At 40.1% G+C, this 18,641-nt stretch overlaps 2 protein-coding genes across 3 annotated transcripts in view; both read right to left on the bottom strand.

Annotated features, from left to right (window-relative positions):
• REEP3 (receptor accessory protein 3) overlaps positions 1–18,641 on the bottom strand; it is a 105,623-nt gene that overhangs the window by 27,153 nt on the left and 59,829 nt on the right. For both annotated transcript variants that reach the window (XM_027590362.2, XM_027590368.2), the window contains exon 3: positions 1,224–1,300. In XM_027590362.2, the coding sequence (XP_027446163.1) occupies positions 1,224–1,300 (77 nt within the window). The remainder of the gene's footprint in view (positions 1–1,223; positions 1,301–18,641) is intronic.
• LOC118356314 (60S ribosomal protein L34) lies at positions 9,852–10,274 on the bottom strand. Its single transcript, XM_035724122.1, has one exon. It carries the CDS (start codon positions 10,244–10,246, stop codon positions 9,893–9,895), a length of 354 nt encoding a protein of 117 aa, XP_035580015.1. The 5' UTR covers positions 10,247–10,274; the 3' UTR covers positions 9,852–9,892.

Genomic DNA, 18,641 nt, shown 5'->3' with positions numbered 1-18,641 from the left:
ACTTAACAGGAAAATGAATGAGCTTTGGGATACAGCAAGGACAAGTTTTGTTTCAAATCAGAAGAGAAAGATGGGTGCAGACACAGAAGTTCATAAATGAGGGCAAGTGTTAAGAACATTTAAGTCTGATGACTTCTCTATTTTTTCTAGCAATCCAACATGACTTAATGTACTGTGAGAGTATGATGAGAAGAGCAAAGCCAGAAAGACAGTTTAAAGAGAGAACAGCAAGTGTCTGAAACAGATGCAGGAGGGCATGGAGGCAGCAAGTAAAGGGAATGGGGAGGTTCAAATTGATACCTATATGAGCAACTGACTGATGTTCTGGGGGGCTGCCTTTGGGAGCCCAGGTAAAGAAGCAAAGTATTAAGTTTAAAGATTTTATTTATTTTATTTTTTTAAAGATTTTATTTATTTATTTGAGAGAGAGAGAGAGAATGAGAGAGAGAACACAAGAGGTCAGAGGGAGAAGCAGACTCCCTGCTGAGCAGGGAGCCCGATGTGGGGCTCGATCCTGGGACTCCAGGATCATGACCTGAGCCGAAGGCAGTAGATTAACCAACTGAGCCACCCAGGTGCCCCAAGCTTAAAGATTTTAAAAGAAGGACTTCTCCAAGTGATGGTAAGGTCTAGATGGAAATGCACCAGTGAAATATGGCACAAGGAGATTCAAGTTGTTCCATTTGGTATTACTTCTTGGTAAAATGTTAAATCCTTGAGGATATAAACATGTTTTAATTTTGTCTCAGCTATTTGGAACAGAGCAGCCAAGGAGCTGGTGGTGAGTGGGCGTCCACGTGGATGCTGACGTCATCTGGTCTGAATGTTTGTAGTTGAGAGTTTTAAGGATGGGGAGGGAGTGCTAGAACCAGATGCTGTGGGCTTCAGAGGGGGAGTCATTTAGGAAGTGATAAAGAAAAATAGCCTGAAGTCATCGTGTGGAAAAAGGATAATGACTACCAAGTTTTTCTATTCCAAGATACTGGGACCTGTGTGGGAGGAAGGCAGGGAGCGACACCCGGGGAGAAGAATGAGCTGCCTTTATCTGAGTGGGACCTGTAAGGAAAGTAATGTTCTTACAGGGAAACCAGATGAAGAAAATGAAACACTGGAAATTAGGTAACTTGATCAAATTCACTTGGTTACCAGCAAGAGCAGGGTAAGAACTCAGGGCACCTGATAAGGAGTCTATAGTCTGGCCCTTTCTCAGTGCTAGAACTTACCAAGCGACTGTTTGATCTGTTACTGTTTCAATCACAGTATAGAGAGCAAAAACAATCCAGTACATCATCCATCGGACCTGGAAATAATAAAAATGCTTATGAAATAACAGACTAACATTATTTGCAACTCTGAATAATTACATATATATTTTTAGATATACAGCATGCTGGATCAAATGCAGAAGGTGATGGTTTAATTCTCAACAGGTTTATGTCTGCGTTCCTCCCATCACTACATCAACAGTCTTGGGATATAAGACGAGAATCTAAGAATAACAAATCTCTATCCTGACACAATATAATGTAGGAATCTGAATGAAAGAATCAGAACAATAGGATATATTTTTCTTAAGTGGAGGAAAGTTCTTTAAAAGATCTTATTCTTACCTACATGCTTCTTTATGATGACGATTAGCTATTAATTATATAATAATGCATAATGATATGATCGCATTTAATCTTTATTAGTCTTTTAAATTTTGCATTCCTTAATTCTCAGTATATAGAAACTGTTCAGGAACCAAAGAACAACCCTGTGTATGTTATATCCGTAAGGCTGGTGCCCCAGTTTGAAAGTCGGTTAGTGTATTCTTTCCCCCTGAAGCTCCTTGTACACCTGTAACCTCTCACACATCATTTCCTTCTTCTATCAACACCACAGTGGTCACTGCAATTGAGTGAATGTTTGTGTACTCCCCCTCAAATTTGTATGTTGAAATCCTAACCCCAAATGTGTACTAGGAAGTGGGGCCTTTGGGAGGTGATGAGGTCACGAGGGTGGAGCTTTTAACTCATAAATGGGGTTAGTGTTCTTCTAAAAGGGCCTCCAAAGAGATCTCTCATCCCTTCCACCATATGGGAGCACAGAGAAAATAGCCATCTATGAACCAAGAAGTGGGTCTCACCAGACACCAGACTTGCCTTCATCTTGGACTTCTAGCCTCCAGAACAATGAGAAATAAATTTCTGTTGTTTATAAGCCACCCAGTCTACGGTACTTTTGTTACAGAAGTCTGAATGGACTGAGACAGTTCAGGACATTTTTACCTCTTGCCTGGAATATAGCATCCTAACTGGTCCCTGAGACTCCAGTGTCTCTTTGTATCAATTCTTTTCATAGAAAGCTGCCAGATTTTTTCTTGAACTCATTTCCCCAACTATACCTTTCTACTTACCTGAGCACGTAGACTCTCTTCATCACAGGTTGGATTTTCATTAAGGATTAAAATCTCTGACCTTGCTCAATATTATAATAATGGTTAATATACAAACTATGCCAACTATAGGTTAGGGATTGTACCAAGTGCATCACCTATTAAATCATTTACTCTCCACAACAATACTACAAGGAAAGAAACATAATTATTTCTACTATAGATAAGGAAATAGTGACAGAGAGGTAAAATGACTTGCTCAAGGTCACATAGCCAGAATTTGTAATCCAGGCTGCCTGACCCTGGATTTGGTGCTATTAATCAATTATACTATGTAGAGACAGAATGTGTGAGGATTTGCTAAATGTGAGATCCAAGAATAACTGCTACTTCGCTTGTTCTCATCCCAATAAGACAAAAAAAAAAAATTAGGTCTCTATAAATAGCTAGAAAATTGACCTATTTAGTTTTAATATAGAAGCTTGTTTGGGTATTCCATAGACAATAGAAACTATAATTTAAGTGGCTTTTATGGTTTTCTCTTTACATGGACAATTCATTTCAAAATAGCCATGAATAACTTTTGAAGCAATGTATCATGAAATAGCAATACCACCAATTTACTGTAATTTATAGACTCCTGAAAGCTTAAAAAAGTTTGCCCAAAGCAAGTAATAGGGTATATTATCTATATGTGAAATACAAGGCAACTGATTTACAATGATCATCTCAAATTAAAAAAGAACAAAACAGCCCAAATGTACTCTTTAGTAAGTTTTTTTTTTTTTTAAACTTTTCATGAGTTCTCTTAAATAGCTCACTGCTGCCAATTCCAAACTTTTGTCCAAATTTGGGGATTTTCTTCTAGGGCTCACATCCTATGTATATTCCCCCCTCCCTTTTTAAGGAAAGTGATACTCTTACATGAGTTGATTCACCCAGACCTTCCCGATCCAAACATGAACTCAGCACTTTTCCCTCTCAACTGTATTCAGAGGGTTAGCTTTCACCCCGATTGACTAAAAGCCTCCCGCTCCCAGAAAAGAAATGAAGAAAAAAAGACTACAAATAGAATAATGAGCTTTTCCACAGCTAGAAGGGATCTTAGAGGTGATCACATTTTTGAAAACTATACAACCCTTTACGGAGAAAACTGAGAGACAATCACAAGACAAAAGCGCTCCCACTGGGCCTCCCATTCCACCCACGGAGGGACTCTGGAGGAGACGCCAAGAAACCCGAGTGCTCCCTGGCAGAGCTTGAAAACAAATAATACGGTAAACCTCTTGCTATCTTGAGGGCCAAAATAAATTAAGGTGCACAAGGCCAGTGAGCTAAGAGATGGCCGGAGGAGGCAGTCTTCCCTGATGCGAAGGACACAGCTTCTCAATGAACAAGGGGTGGCCTTCAGACCCCTCTTGTCAGCCCTCATCCCTCTCCTTGTTCTCAACACAGGGATTTCAGGGAGACTATCATCTTTCCCAGGAAAGCGGAGGTTTAAGTTCGGTTGTCTGTCTCATAAAAGTTTAGGAAACTTTCAGAAAGGTAAAATTATTCAAGTCAGTGCTTGTTACTTTTCATTATTTCACTATTTCCTACCACTGTTACGATTGTGAGTTTCCAAATGGATAACAACTTCACAAGTAGTAGTAATTTACTGGTTAGAGTAGAAGAGAGGTAATGGGGACTGTATACATAGTTACTGGTGATACCCTGATGACTAGTTCTCCAATGAATGAGAGCGGCTACAAGTCCCACAGATTTTAAGGGCTTATTCAGTTTCCAAATGAAGTTATTAAATTAATTTTAAACCCCACAAAATAAAAGTGCTTTAAAGAATGTGATATTTACCTCTTTATTTTTTTAAAAAGATTTTATTTATTTATTTGACAGAGAGAGGATGCGTGTTGCACACGCAGGGGGAGGGGCAAAGGGAAAAGCAGACTCCCTGCTGAGCAGGGATTCCCAGGACCCTGGGATCATGACCTGAGCCGAAGGCAGATGCTTAACCGACTGAGCCACCCAGGTGCCCCATGTTTATCTCTTTAAAAACCCCCGTATATTTATTTATTTATTTATTTTTTTATTTTTTTAAGTTTTTATTTATTTATTTGAGAGAGAGAGAATGAGAGAAAGCATGGGAGGGAAGAGGGTCAGAGGGAGAAGCAGACTCCCCGTCGAGCAGGGAGCCCGATGTGGGACTCGATCCCGGGACTCCAGGACCATGACCCGAGCCAAAGGCAGTCGCTTAACCAACTGAGCCACCCAGGCGCCCAAAACCCCCGTATATTTAGTTAGGTCGTGAGACTATTTAGTAATGTCAAAAATTTAAAAAGAAGAAAAAGAAGGCAGCTATGCCATTGTCATTTTAGTTAAAACACAACCAACTATCCAATTAAGAGGGTATTCCTGGACATTTTCCTTGGAGTATTATCAGCGATTTTATACAAGCAAAATTCCATGGTATAGGAATTTGTCACTAATGAATAAATTCCTTGATAATCTGCTCTTAAACTCAGGGATTTTTTTGGTTGTCCTTATCAGAAATATGGACCTTAAATTATAATAGGCAGGCAATAATACTTAAATGAATGTAATGAGTGTGTGTTATTCGTGGGAACAACCACAAAGAAAGTTAACCTTGAAAAGATATTGCTTTCTTTTTTCTATTAATGGATTTGGTTGGGATTTTATACCAAATGACTACTCAGCAAAGCTTTTATTAAAACTCCACCTCAAGGCCACACAGCCTATGTTTAAGGTTCCAAGGAAATAGCAAGAAAGAAGTCAAGGTCAAAAAGAAAAAAAAAAAAAGAAAAGAACAAGTCACAAAACAATAGAAGTATAATTAAACATGTGAAGATTAAAGATAAAATATTCTTTAGATCAAAAGAAAACATCAATAACAAAATGCAAAAATAAAACCAAAAATTGGTAGGAAAACAATCACACTGATGATCTTGAGAATGTATATAACCAAATATAATCACCTTTAAAATGTTATACAAACATAAGTTAGTAACTTAGCTGGTAACCTTAATAAATTACAACCACCTTTTAAGTTGCAGGGAAAAAAGGATACTGGTATCATCTTTATTTGTTAAAAATTTATGTTTTTAGTATACAGTGTCTTTCTAGTTCTTAAACAATTGGAATTGGTAAAATCAGGAAACCATTGTCTAGGAGTCTCCATGGGAAAAACGAGTAATAAAGCTGTACCCAACTCTTTTTTTCTATAACTTTTTTTTTTTTAATTTTATTTATTTATTTGACAGAGAGAGACACAGCGAGAGAAGGAACACAAGCAGGGGGAGTGGGAGAGGGAGAAGCAGGCTTCCCGCGGAGCAGGGAGCCTGATACGGGGCTCGATCCCAGGACCCTGGGATCATGACCTGGGCCGAAGGCAGACGCTTAACAACTGAGCCACCCAGGCATCCTTACCCAACTCTTCTTAAAAGTCTCTCTTTGGTCCCAGGGAACGGAATTATCCAACAAAGTGAAACTTATTACCTACAAGCACTAAGATGGGCACACACACACCCTAGTTTTGATAAATTTTCCTATCAAACATAATTTAAACAATTCTTAAGGATTCAGGTGGCATCATTACATATAACACTAATACAACGGTAGCAAACCCTACTTACCTTATGTTACGAGAATAGAAACATGAATAGGATAGTTTCTGTCCTCAAGGATTTAACATTTCACTGGGGAAAATATGAGTGAAAAACTGTGATTTAAAAAAAAAAAAGTGTTCTGCTGTTTTTACTACATTAGATGTCCTAGGTTCCAGTGTGAGTCAAGAGCACAAGAATCCGAGGAAAGCTTAATAAAGGTACTATTTATAAAGTTGTGAGCAAGGTTCAGGAAACCCAATAAAAGGCTACTGGTGTACCCTGGAGCTAGCAACAATAGGAGCTGGCATTACCCCTAGATGTGAAGGAAGGAGGGAGGGCAGGGCAAAGTTTCCTGGAATCCAGAGAGCGCAGCTGTAGGGGAGAGCTGTAGCCGCAGGTAGACAGTCACAGTCAACCCACAGTGACAGGGGAGGAAGGGAGGATGCTGGGAGGACAATCCTCTGACCTCAGGCTCATCCTGCCTTCTGATCTTCTGCAGAAGCCGCTTCTGGGCCAAACCCAAAGGGAAGCCAGAGCTGATGCAGTCTGTATGAATCAGCCTGCTGGGCCATAAGCAAGGGGAAATTCCGCTGCAGGGCGAATGAAAGGTCCCAGCACTACCTCGCCTGCCATCTCTTTGATCCACCCAGAATGGAAGTCTTTTCTCACCACTTCCACAGATCCCTCCCCAGCCCAGATGACCACCATCTCCCATCTGCATGATCCCCACAGCATCCTAACCAATCACTCTGCTCTCCTGGGTCTTTTCTGTATACAGCAGTCCGAGGTTCTCCTTAAAACAGAAGCCAAATCACATCATTCCTCTGCTCAAACCTCTCTTAGGGCTTCCATCAGTATTCTTACCATGGCCTAGAAGACTCTGTGGATGTGGCACCTGCTTCCTCTCTGGCCTCATCTGCTCCTCCTTGTTGTCCTGGGCCCTTTTACTGGCCCTTGTGTGCGCAGATATACTCCTGCCTCAGGGCCTCAGTACATGCTTTTCATGTTTTTTTTTTTTTTGCCTGAAATGCTCTTCCCGCAGTTATCCATGTGGATCACTTTCTCACTTGCTTCGAGTCTCTACCCAAATATTTACCTGAGAGGTCTTTTAAAATATCAGTGTCCTCCTAGCTCCCTTATCCTGACTCATTTTTCTCTTTAGAAACCTATCACATATCACTGACACATCTAGCAAATGTTTACTTTTTTTTTGCCTTTCCCTACTAGAATGTAAACTCCAAGAGGAGAAAGACTTTTATTTTGCTCACTGCTGAATTTTTCCCTGTGCCTAGCATCGAAAGAGCTCCATAAATACATATTGATCAGTTGCTGAATGAATATGGGCTGTGCACAGCTCAGCATGCTCCGTTCTTTAAAGACTGCAAAAGGTTAGACACTCAAGAGGAGATACAGCAGGACGGGTGAGCATCAACTAGCCCTTTAGGAGATCTGGTTTTAAAAGAAAAAAAAAAGAGGAAGAATAAAAGAATAGCACAAAGCAAAAAGAAAGCATGTTTACATTCTCAAGGATTGAAAATTTTACCAGCAAGATAAGAAGATTCAAATGAAGAGAAAGCAGGGATACTTAATGGAACAAGATCCCACATGAGAAAGACAAGAATTAGATTAGGAAGAAGAGCAGGCTCGAGAAAGCAGGAGAGAGGCATGCTCCTCTGGGATGGAAGGAAAGAAAAGACCAGCTGTGTTGGGAAGAGGATCAGAGCCAGGGACCTCTATCTTTACTCTAGAGGAGGAGAGCAGGTGACCCCTTCAGGCTGGGTGTGACTGTAAAGGAGGGTGGGTTGGAGGACAGTGGTAAAGGTTTGGACAAGCTGTTCATCTGGATGGGAAAAGCAGCAGCCTTGGGTAGAGATGTTCTAGATTATGAGACGAAGGATGGCCTCAGCTGCTCTGGAGGTGAGATCCAGGAGGCTGCCAGTGGTCTAGGTTAAGGACAGTGAAACGAGAGATGGGAGGTGACAGCTTGCTGTCCATCAAGAGGCCTAACAGCAGAACAGCCCGGGCTGGTGTCTCTCAGCGCCCCCTTTGCAGGTAGGTGGGGCCATGCATCCAGTTCTCCCCAGCAGAATGTGAAGTGAGGCTTTTGAGAAGTGGGTGTATCTCCCCCACAGGCTCTTCCCCCCTTCTTGTGGCCTGGGAGGGCAGGGAGCAGGGCAACGTTGGAAGCCATGTGTTGAAGGTAGGTAGAGTCCCAGTTCTTGAAGGATGGCATGAGGAGAATTTGTTGCCAAAATGAACGCTTAACCTGGGCTGTTCTATGAGAGAGAGATACATTTCTATATTCCTTCAGCCTTGCATTTTTGTTACACATTATAATTATAGTAGCTTAGCCTACCCTAACATGAAAGGTTACGCTAAAGCAAGGCTGTAGTAACCAAGGTTCCAGAATGAGGGAAGCATGAGTCCCAATGCCATCGGCTGCCATGTGTGACGCAGTTAATGCCCTGGTTGGTGGTGAAGGTGATACCACCACAGCGCTCTGGAAATGGAGAAGAGGACTACCATGTTAAGAAATTCTGGTTGAGACACTTTCAGGGGACTCTCAGGAGGATCTGGAGGACAGGAAGTAGTGATGTTCTCATGCAGCAGATCGGGGAAGGGCTAGAGAAATACTATTTTAAACTACTTTTGTGATCCCTTGGCAAGTGTGGTTCTGTCTGTGAATTTGTTCATTATCATCTGCCCTGTTCGTCTGTATGGCTTCAGCGGCAATCCCCTTCTATTTTCATTAGGTCAATAAATCAGATAAATTAGCTGGTTAGAAATATGTATAAAGTTTTAAAGTGGGTATATTCTGAGTGGGAGACAAAAATATCCAAAGTATAAAGTGCATAAAAGTCAGTGGGATTACTCCTTGAAAAATGTTGTTTGATGCTCACTTTGCTTTGTTTTGTTTCCCAAGAGTATACCTGATGTTTCCTATGGTGTGGAACAAAAGACATTCGCAAAGATATTTACTAAAAGAATTAATGAACTGGGCTAACTTATATACAAGATTGTAATTTCCATTCTTCCTAATTATTTGGTAATAAACCTCTTTTGAAAGTGGTCACAATGAACTGGCAGTCATATTTAAATCTTGGAACGCAGGGCGCCTGGGTGGCTCAGTTAGTTAAGCATCTGCTTTCAGCTCAGGTCATGATCTCAGGGTCCTGGGATCGAGCCCCGCATTGGCCTCCCTGCTCAGTGGGGAGTCTGCTTCTCTGTCTCCCTCTCTTCCTGCTTGTGTTCCCTCTCTCACTGTGTCTCTCTCTCTCTCTGTCAAATAAGTAAATAAAATCTTTAAAAGAATAATAAATAAATCTTGGAACGCTTTATGTACTTTTTTGTGACTAGAGAAATGTGAATATTTTAATTTAAAATACAATATTTATAAGTAAAAGTTTCTTCAAATGGAATCTTAGAATCATTTAAATATCAAAATGAACTTATATTCCAAGAAAATAGACTCTTATAATTAGGCAAGTTCTTTTGGAGATTATAGAATCATCTGTGATATAAAACCACAGTATCTAAAATTACATTCTAGTTTATATAGTGCGTGGATCAGATTAGCTTATTTAACAAGCCAGCACCTGCTTTATTATTACTCAAAATCCATAAGGCTTTTACAAAGCCTTAGCATTTCAGAAACCCAGACAGTCATGTGATGGTGTTCATAACTTTACTCTCTCAAAGGAATTAGAGGATATTTTAAGCCTGAGTGAATACTGTAAAATGAATATACCCATAGGCTAAATTTACTATCAAAAGACCATGCTCCATTTAATAGGTATGCATTTATCTACCCTTGATTGCAAAAGTAGGTCTCAGTTCATGATCTTTTTTTTTTTTTTCTGATTTTTTTTTTATTACTCAAAAAAGCTTCATTTTTTTATTTAGCTTTCTGACTCTGTGCTTGGGCCTTCAACACTTTCACAACGATTTTCTGCTCCTCGATAAGAAAAGCACGCTTGATCCTGTCACGAACACACTTAGCACACATGGAACCACCATAGGCCCTGCTGACGTGTTTTTTCGTTTTGGACAACCTCATAAGGACTTTAGGTCTCACAGCACGAACTCCTCGAAGTCGGCCTGGGCACACGCCACATGCAGATTTTGGTGCTTTCCCAACCTTCTTGGTATAAAGGTAAACGATTCTATTACCAGGGGTTCGGGACAGCCTAGTTTTGTTAGAGGCTGTATTATAGGACAGCCTACGACGGTAGGTCAAACGCTGGACCATTCTGAATGCCTACGGACGCCGTCCCCGGAAGAGTGATCTTTTTTTTTTTTCAGGTATTTTTTATTTATTTATTTGACAGAGAGACAGAGAGCACAGGCAGGCAGAGGGGCAGGCAGAGAGAGGGAAAGGGAGAAGCAGGCTCTCTGCTGAGCAGGGAGCCCGATGCAGGGCTCGATCCCAGGACCTTGGGATCATGACCCGAGCCGAAGGCAGTTGCTTAACCGACTGAGCCACCCAGGCGCCCCCAGTTCATGATCTTTTAACATTTTTTTAAGAAAACAAGTTTTTATGATTTATACCCATAGACAATGAAATTGACTGAAATCCCCAAACGAATAAAGCAAACAAAAAGTGAACAGCAACTGTGAAATAATCCTTCTGATTTCCATCACAGAAATTGAGAGCAATGCACAGGCCCCGAATATATAGGGGAATATCATGTTTTCGTGGAAGGAGGCATGTTGCTACAGATTTATGAGTCATGGTAACAGCAGTAATGGCATATTAATTAAAAAATATTGGGGTACCTGGGTGGCTCAGTTAGTTGAGCGTCTGGATCTTTTTTTTTTTTTTTAAAGATTTTTACTTATTTGAGAGAGAGAGAGAGAGAGAGAGAGAGAGCACGAGAGGGGTGAAGGGCAGAGGGAGAAGCAGACTCCCTGCTGAGCGAGGAGCCTGACGCAGGGCTTGATCCCAGGACTCCAGGATCATGACCTGAGCCAAAGGCAGACGCTTAACCAACTGAGCCACCCACGTGCCCTGAGCGTCTGGATCTTGATCCCAGCTCAGGTCTTGATGTCAGGGTCACGAGTTCAAGCCCTGTGTTGTGCTCCACACTGGGTGTGGAGCCTATTAAAAGAAAAAAAAATTTCTTTTTCTTTAAATTGTATCTTTATATAACTTATTCTCTCTATGCTAGGACCAGTGTGATATTATAACAACAGTGGTATTAACAGTATTATATATGTTAGAATATTGATATAAGTGCATAATTACACTTGCATGATGAAAAGAAAAATTATGTGGTATATTAATTCAAAAGATATTACTCAGGGCCTTTTAGAAACAAAGCCCTTTCACGTGAAACAGGCATAAACCTGATGTTGAGGTGTTCCTACCACCAAGAAGCTTTCATGGGAGGGATTAGTAAAAGAAGACATAAAAGGATAAGAATTGGTGATAACCAGCATAATGTTTGCTCCACCATGTAACTACTAATATTTTATTATGTATTTTATTATAATATTATATTATATATTCATTTGCCTTGTATGAATTAAATTTCTTCACTTCCAAAGGAAAGCCTTCCCTAATTAACTCCTCCCCCTCTAAAGGTCATATATAATCTTTGTGCACCATCCTTTTTCTTTGTAGCATATCTAAGAAATGGTTTATATAATATCTACCCCTGCTGCTTAGAGTATAATAACCAATGGGGACAGAAACCATCGTGTTCACCATCATGTTGCCAGCACCTAGCACCCTGGGTCTGGTAAAGCAAGAACAGAGGAAGACTTTTGCTTAATAGTTTCTTTCTTTCCTTTTTTTTTTTCTTTTAAAAGATTTTATTTATTTGACAGAGAGAGAGAAAGAGAGCACAAGCGGGGGGGAGTGGGAGAGGGAGAAGCAGGCTCTGCGCTGAGCAGGGAGCCTGATGCGGGGCTCCATCCCAGGATTCTGGGATCATGACCTGAGCCGAAGGCAGATGCCCAACGACTGAGCCACCCAGGCGCCCCTGCTTAATAGTTTTTTAATTCTGGGGTTTCAGTCATTAAGCGGCTGCCTTCGGCTCAGGCCATGATCCCAGGGTCCTGGGATCAAGGCCCACATTGGGCTCCCTGCTCGGTCGGGAGCCTGCCTCTGACCCTCTCCCTGCTACCCCCATCCTCCCATGCCACTCGTGGTCACTCTCTCTCTCTGTCTCAAATAAATAAATAAATCAATAAATAAAATCTTTAAAAAATTAGTTTCTTAATTCTAAGGTCTGGATTGATGCAAGACTCAAACAAGTAACTCTGGACTGCAAACAGAAGTTTGTAACATACAAAATAGTCTATGTTGTCAAAGTTGTTTTCAGACTTATCAGAGATTAAACAATTTCCCAACATTTTTTAATTTCAGATTCTTTGAATCATAAAGCAATTAATGCTGGTCTTTAAGAAAAAATGAAAAATTACATATGCCTAATGATTTCAATTATAACCACACTAAGTAAATCCAGATCATAAAATGCTAAAATATGCTTCATAGGAAAAAAAAAATCTTTGCTGAGTCTGAAAAGAAATAAACATTGCTGAATTTCAGACCACCCAAAGAGAACTTTATTTTCTGACCATTATTATTCACTCAAGTCCATTCACCCAAAACATTCATTCTACACCACATTTCAGAGACAACAGAGAGACCTTCTAATATAGAATTCTTTAGAAATAGTATAGAGTTGAAAAGATTTCTCCCGTTTCATTAACATTATGCAATAATTTGGTTACTTCATAATGATTTTTCCCCACTAAAAACAAAAAGGAACAAAATGTGAGAAATCAATAGAAAAACTCCCTCTTTTATCCAACCCAGATGGCTCAGTTATGGGATTTTTCCCACAGCTGTGCCAAGTAGAAGCATGCTTGAAAATAAGCTAGTTGAAGTTCAATCCAAAGTGAATAGAGACCATGGTTGAATAGAGTTCTTTTTTTTAAAAAAGGGGCATGTGTTTGGGATGAATACATGAGGCTAGAATTGATTTGGACTTCCTCAACTTCTTCCCCCACTGCCCCATTTAAGACTATCTTAACTTTGTACAGCTCCCCCAGACTCAGATGTCTGGGGGTTATACTTTCAGATGGTGAAGCTGCTGCCACACGGTTTACCTGCAGATCCCAGGCATCACTGCCAAAGACCTCACGGATTAATTAGCCTGTAGGTTTGAAGGACTGTAACTAGAAATGGAAGCCTCTGTCACCTTACTTCCTTGGTCTTCCCCAGTGATTGTGAATCACAGAAGCCCCAGGTATCTCAACCCTGACCTCAGCAGTTTGAAGAACTTGAGAGAAGGCAAAAGTGCAAAAATGTTTAAAAACTAGGTGATAATTAATTTAAAAGGAGTGTTGGAAAGAAGATGTAAAAAGCAGGATCTGCTTATGGGAACTGTTCCCGGGAGCAGAATTTAGGAAGGAACGACCTCTTCGTCCAAAATAACTCTCTCCATCTTTACTGGCTGAGAATTCACAGTTCACTTCTATTTATACTGTTTAAAGCACTATTGATTTATTTGGGATAATAAATATTTGTGAGAAAGACAGTTCCCTTATAATAGAACCACACAGAATTTCTCGGGAGGGGTCCAGGGAGAGGGAGAGAATCTCAAGCAGACACCTGGCTGAGTGAGGAGTCCAATTCGGGGCTCAATCCTACCACCCCGAGATCGTGACCTGAGCCGAAACCAAGAGTCAGATGCTCAACCAACAGAGCCACCCAGGTGCCCCTGAAATGCTCTACTTTTAACACTAAATTGTCACTCTACCTAAAAATAAATAAATAAATAAAAATTAATCACTCTACCTTCTTCTTTCCCTAAGTGTTCCCAAAGTCTTGGCCCATTATGTTTCCCACGTGAAGTATTCCAAGGACTGGCACCATTCCTTAGGCACTGAGGTACCACCATTCCATCTGTCTTCACACAGACAATCCCATCTTGCTATTTCCACAAGTGAGCTAACCTAGCTACTGCAGGATATGCTCCTTTCTCCAGGTGACAGGCAAGACTACGATGGACATAGAACATGAAAAATTTCATTCTTAAGGTAAGATATACTCATATACAACTCGTAGTTTTATATTCTAGGCTCAGCAGCATACTTTGAACATACAGTAATCATTCAAACAGTAAGAATCAGCCTTTATACCACATGGGAGAACACAGTGTTCTTGAGAAGCAGACTGGTAGGAAAAAACCCCAGAAAGAATAAATCTCTGTCATGACTGAAAATGAACCTGGGATATCAAATTACTTCCCTTCAAAAGCATGTGCAATCAACCTCACCTAGAGAACTGAAGTTCACATTTGGGTGAGTGGAGAGGGACGTGTGGCAGGTCACAGGATCCTTGGGGGTAAGAAAGGGCTGGCTGAGTGCCAGGGTGCAGGACAGCCTGAAGGCCCTGGGCAAACACAGTCAGAGGAACAGAGAGGCAGGAGTAAGGTGAAGAAAGGTGCACGATTCTGACGGGAAATTTCACTGACGGAGGAAATGCTGTGTATAGCCAGTCCTACAACACAGGACCTAAGAGAAAGTCAAACTCAATACCCTTACCTCATAATTCTGTCATATAATTCTGTTAAAGTATTATTTTTCTACAAGACCTTCCAAGTTGTTAATTAGTCCATTTCCATACAAGTGTTTCTAAAACAATTTGTTATTTGATGTCCATCTGCATACCTGAACTTACATTAAAAAAGTACAATGTGGTAAAAACTATTACTTTTTACAATAACATAAGATACCTCTTAATTATTTTCACCTTGGCTGTACATAAAAATTACTTGGGGATTAAAAAAAACATACTTAGGGGCACCGGGGTGGCTTAGTCAGTTCAGTGTCTGACTCTTGATCTCAGCTCAGGTCTTGATCCCAGCCAGGGTCATGAGTTCAAGCCCTGCACTGGGTTCCACACTGGGCATGGAGCCTACTTAAAACAATAATAATAAAAGGATATAACATAATAAAACAAGTGTTGATCTTCATTTAAAAGAGGCCTATTGGAAACCTTTGAAAATTAAAACAATATTTAAAAATAAAACTATTCAAACTCCATTGACTTTCGTGACTTTTCAAGATCTTTTGAAGATTTTCTTCCCCATTTTACCTACAGAATTTGGAACTGTGGTTTTAAAAAAAAGGAATCAGTCTGTATTTAATCTGATAGCCAAGACACACCTGTCAGAATGGATAATAACAACACACGAAACAACAGGTGTTGGTGAGGATGTGGAGAAAGAGAGACCCTCTTGCACTGTTGGTGGGAATACAAACTGGTGCAGCCACTGTGGAAGGCAGTAGGGAGGCTCCTCAAAAAGTTAAAAATATTACTACACTATAATCCAGCAACTGCACTACTAGGTATTTACTCAAAGAATACAAAAACACTAAATCCAAGGGATACACATGCATCCCAATGTTTATAGCAGCATTATCTACAATAGCCAAATTATGGAAACAGTCCAATTGTTCATCGATTGATGAATGGATAAAGATGTGGTATATATACAAAATGGAATATTAACCATCAAAAAGAATGACATCTTGCCATTTGCAATGACATGGATGGAGCTAGAGAGTATTGTGCTAATTGAAATAGTCAAAGACAAATACCATATGATTTCACTCATATGTAGAATTTATTTATTTATTTATTTTTAAAAGATTTATTTATTTATTTGACAGAGAGAGACATAGCGAGAGAGGGAACACAAGCAGGGGGAGTGGGAGAGGGAGAAGCAGGCTTCCCGGTGAGCAGGGAGCCCGATCCGGGGCTCGATCCCAGGGTCAGACCTGAGCCGAAGGCAGACGTTTAACGACTGAGCCACCCAGGCGCCCCGTATGTGGAATTTAAGAAGCAAAACAAACGAGCAAAGGGGTAAAAGAAAAGAAAGAGAGAGAGGCAGTGGTTAAGCGTCTGCCTTCGGCTCAGGTCATGATCCCAAGGTCCTGGGATGGAGCCCTGCGTCAGGCTACTTGCTCTGCAGGAAGCCTGCTTTTCTTCCTCCCACTCCCCCTGCTTCTTCCTCTCCCACTCCCCCTGCTTGTGTTCCCTCTCTCACTGTCTCTCTCTGTCAAATAAATAAATAAAATCTTAAAAGAAACAAGAGAGAGGCAAACCAAGAAACAGACTCCGAAGTATAGAGAACAAACTGAGGGTTGCTGGAGGGGAGGTGGGTGGGGGGATGGGTGAAATAGGTGATGGGGATTTAGTAGTGCACTTGTGCTGAGCACGGGTGTTGTATGGAAGTGTTGAATCACTATATTGTACACCTGAAATGAATATTACACTGCATATTAACTGGAATTTAAATAAAAAGTTAAAAGAAAAGATGCCTATTGGAAACCTTTGTAAGTTAATACAGTACTTTAAAATAAAACTACTCAACTCAATCTATTTTTGTGACTTTTCAAGACCTTTTGAAGACTGTTTTCTCATTTTACCTACAGAGTTTGGATCTGTGGTTTAGAAAAAAGAATCAGGGGCGCCTGGGTGGCTCAGTTGGTTGGGCGACTGCCTTCGGCTCAGGTCGTGATCCCGGAGTCCTGGGATCGAGTCCCGCATCGGGCTCCCTGCTCAGCAGGGAGTCTGCTTCTCCCTCTGACCCTCTTCCCTCTGGTGCTCTCTCTCATTCTCTCTCTCTCTCTCAAATAAATAAATAAAATCTTTAAAAAAAATAAATAAAAATAAAAAAAGAATCAGTCTATATTCTGATAGCCAAGAGATAGACAAAATTTCATGTATTTGTATAATTCAATATATTTTTGTAATTTTCACAAGAATTTCATCTTTCTACATTTGTATTATATTTCTGAAGTAACATCTCTCATAAGCTTTTATTTTTATTTTTTAAAGATTTATTATTTCTTTATTTGAGAGAGAGAGAGAGACAGTGAGCGAGCTGTTTCCCCACAGTGAGGGTAGTGGCAATCAAGTGTTTTGGTTGGTGTAGCCTTTCTGATTTTCAGCTGTTCTATCACTGGGGATTGGGGTGGAGGTGGCTAGGCCTCCCTCCAATTTACTACTTAACAGCATTTCCTTTAATGGAAACAACCGTTTCTGTCCCTGTTTTTAAAAAAATCTATTTCCATTGGCACTACAATTGGTCAAATTCTTCTTAGATATTAGCAAAAGCCCAAGTGAGCCTATTAGGTTTAAATGTTACTGTGAGAATTTTTTTTTCTTTGTGTGTGTTTTCCAAAGCATTTGCATCAGAAGCTAGAAAAGGACAAGATAGCTGTGGTTGGCTAGCTATATCTTAGTGTGAAAACTGTAGGAATGCTTTTGTTGACTTCATAAAGGTCAAGGGGTACTGTAATTCACATTCTAAAATTTTAGAAGGAATTGTGCTAGACATTCATTACCACACACCCCGATTATATAACCTTATTTAAATTTAACACTTGTTTTCTAAAGTGGATTCATTGTAATGGTCATGAGATGATCATGAAGAAACTGGTTTTAGAAAACATAAGGAAGAGTATAAGTCACTTAATTATAACAGCATCAATTACTTCAGGAGTGAAATTACATACTGATATGTATTTAACATATAATAAGTAAACCTGGCATATCAAAGTTAGGTTTATAAAAGAATATTCATCACCTACCTTAAGGTAAATGTAAGTAGATTTATTTCATTAAAGGATAATGAACTGTCCCAAGTGATTTTATTTAACTGTCCTAAGTGAAATTTGTGATTTTTATTTATCAGTACTTGACTGACAAACCAAATAACTCAAGACAAGATGGATACATATGTATTCATTGTATGTCAGTTAAAATTAACTTTTAAAAGATTGTCAAAGATCTAAAAACTGGTATCTATTACTACTTTTAACCTATCTTCTATGCGAACACATTTTAAAAACCACTGTTAATGACAAAATAAGTCTTATTTGATATCACAGTATATTTCAGCCAGAAGTAGTCCACTCACAAAGTCAATCTGGGAATCTGGGTAAAGATGATAAACTGAATATATACATTTAATTGCATCCTTACCACAAATCTCATTAAAACAACAGTAAAAGTGATGTTTTAAAAAGATATTAAGTCCAGAAGAATATAGAAGAGGAGACAGTGTCGAAATTTTTGGAGGTAGGAAGGAAGTGGATGAGTAGCAACTGACTTAGGGGGCCTGAAAAAACTGAATATTAACCTGACAGTGGGAAAAACTGAGAAGCAATCCAATTTGACACCACAGAGCTCCAGAAAGGCTCAAGAATTGGTGACACAATTCTTGGCCACTAGGGCAAAAGACAGGAAGAATGGCTGTTAAGTCTGCCTAAGGAGCAGGCAGGCCCCCAGATGCCCTCCCAATCTAGTGGTTTGGTGATGTGCCTCCTTCCTCTGAGAAGAACCTTGCGGCTGATTCTCTGGGAAGAGTGAGTCAGAGGAGCTCTGGATTTGTAAATCTCTGGCACAGGTGAGTAGGAATTAAGTTACAGTTTATAAATACTGAGAGCCCCCAACCCTTATTCTCTCACTGGAATGCTAGCAACCAAGAACCTTTCAGAATGGAAGAATCTTCTCTGAAGAGTCTGACTTGCATGAAAGAAAATACCTAAAGTTACAGACATTTTGATAATTTTCCAAGGAAACAGTTGTTATGGTTTGAACTGTGTCTCCCTCAGATATG

This window comes from Zalophus californianus, chromosome 15, assembly GCF_009762305.2.
Source record: "Zalophus californianus isolate mZalCal1 chromosome 15, mZalCal1.pri.v2, whole genome shotgun sequence".
Classification (NCBI taxonomy): Eukaryota; Metazoa; Chordata; class Mammalia; order Carnivora; family Otariidae; genus Zalophus; species Zalophus californianus.
This window is presented reverse-complemented; position numbering and strand designations above follow the sequence as displayed.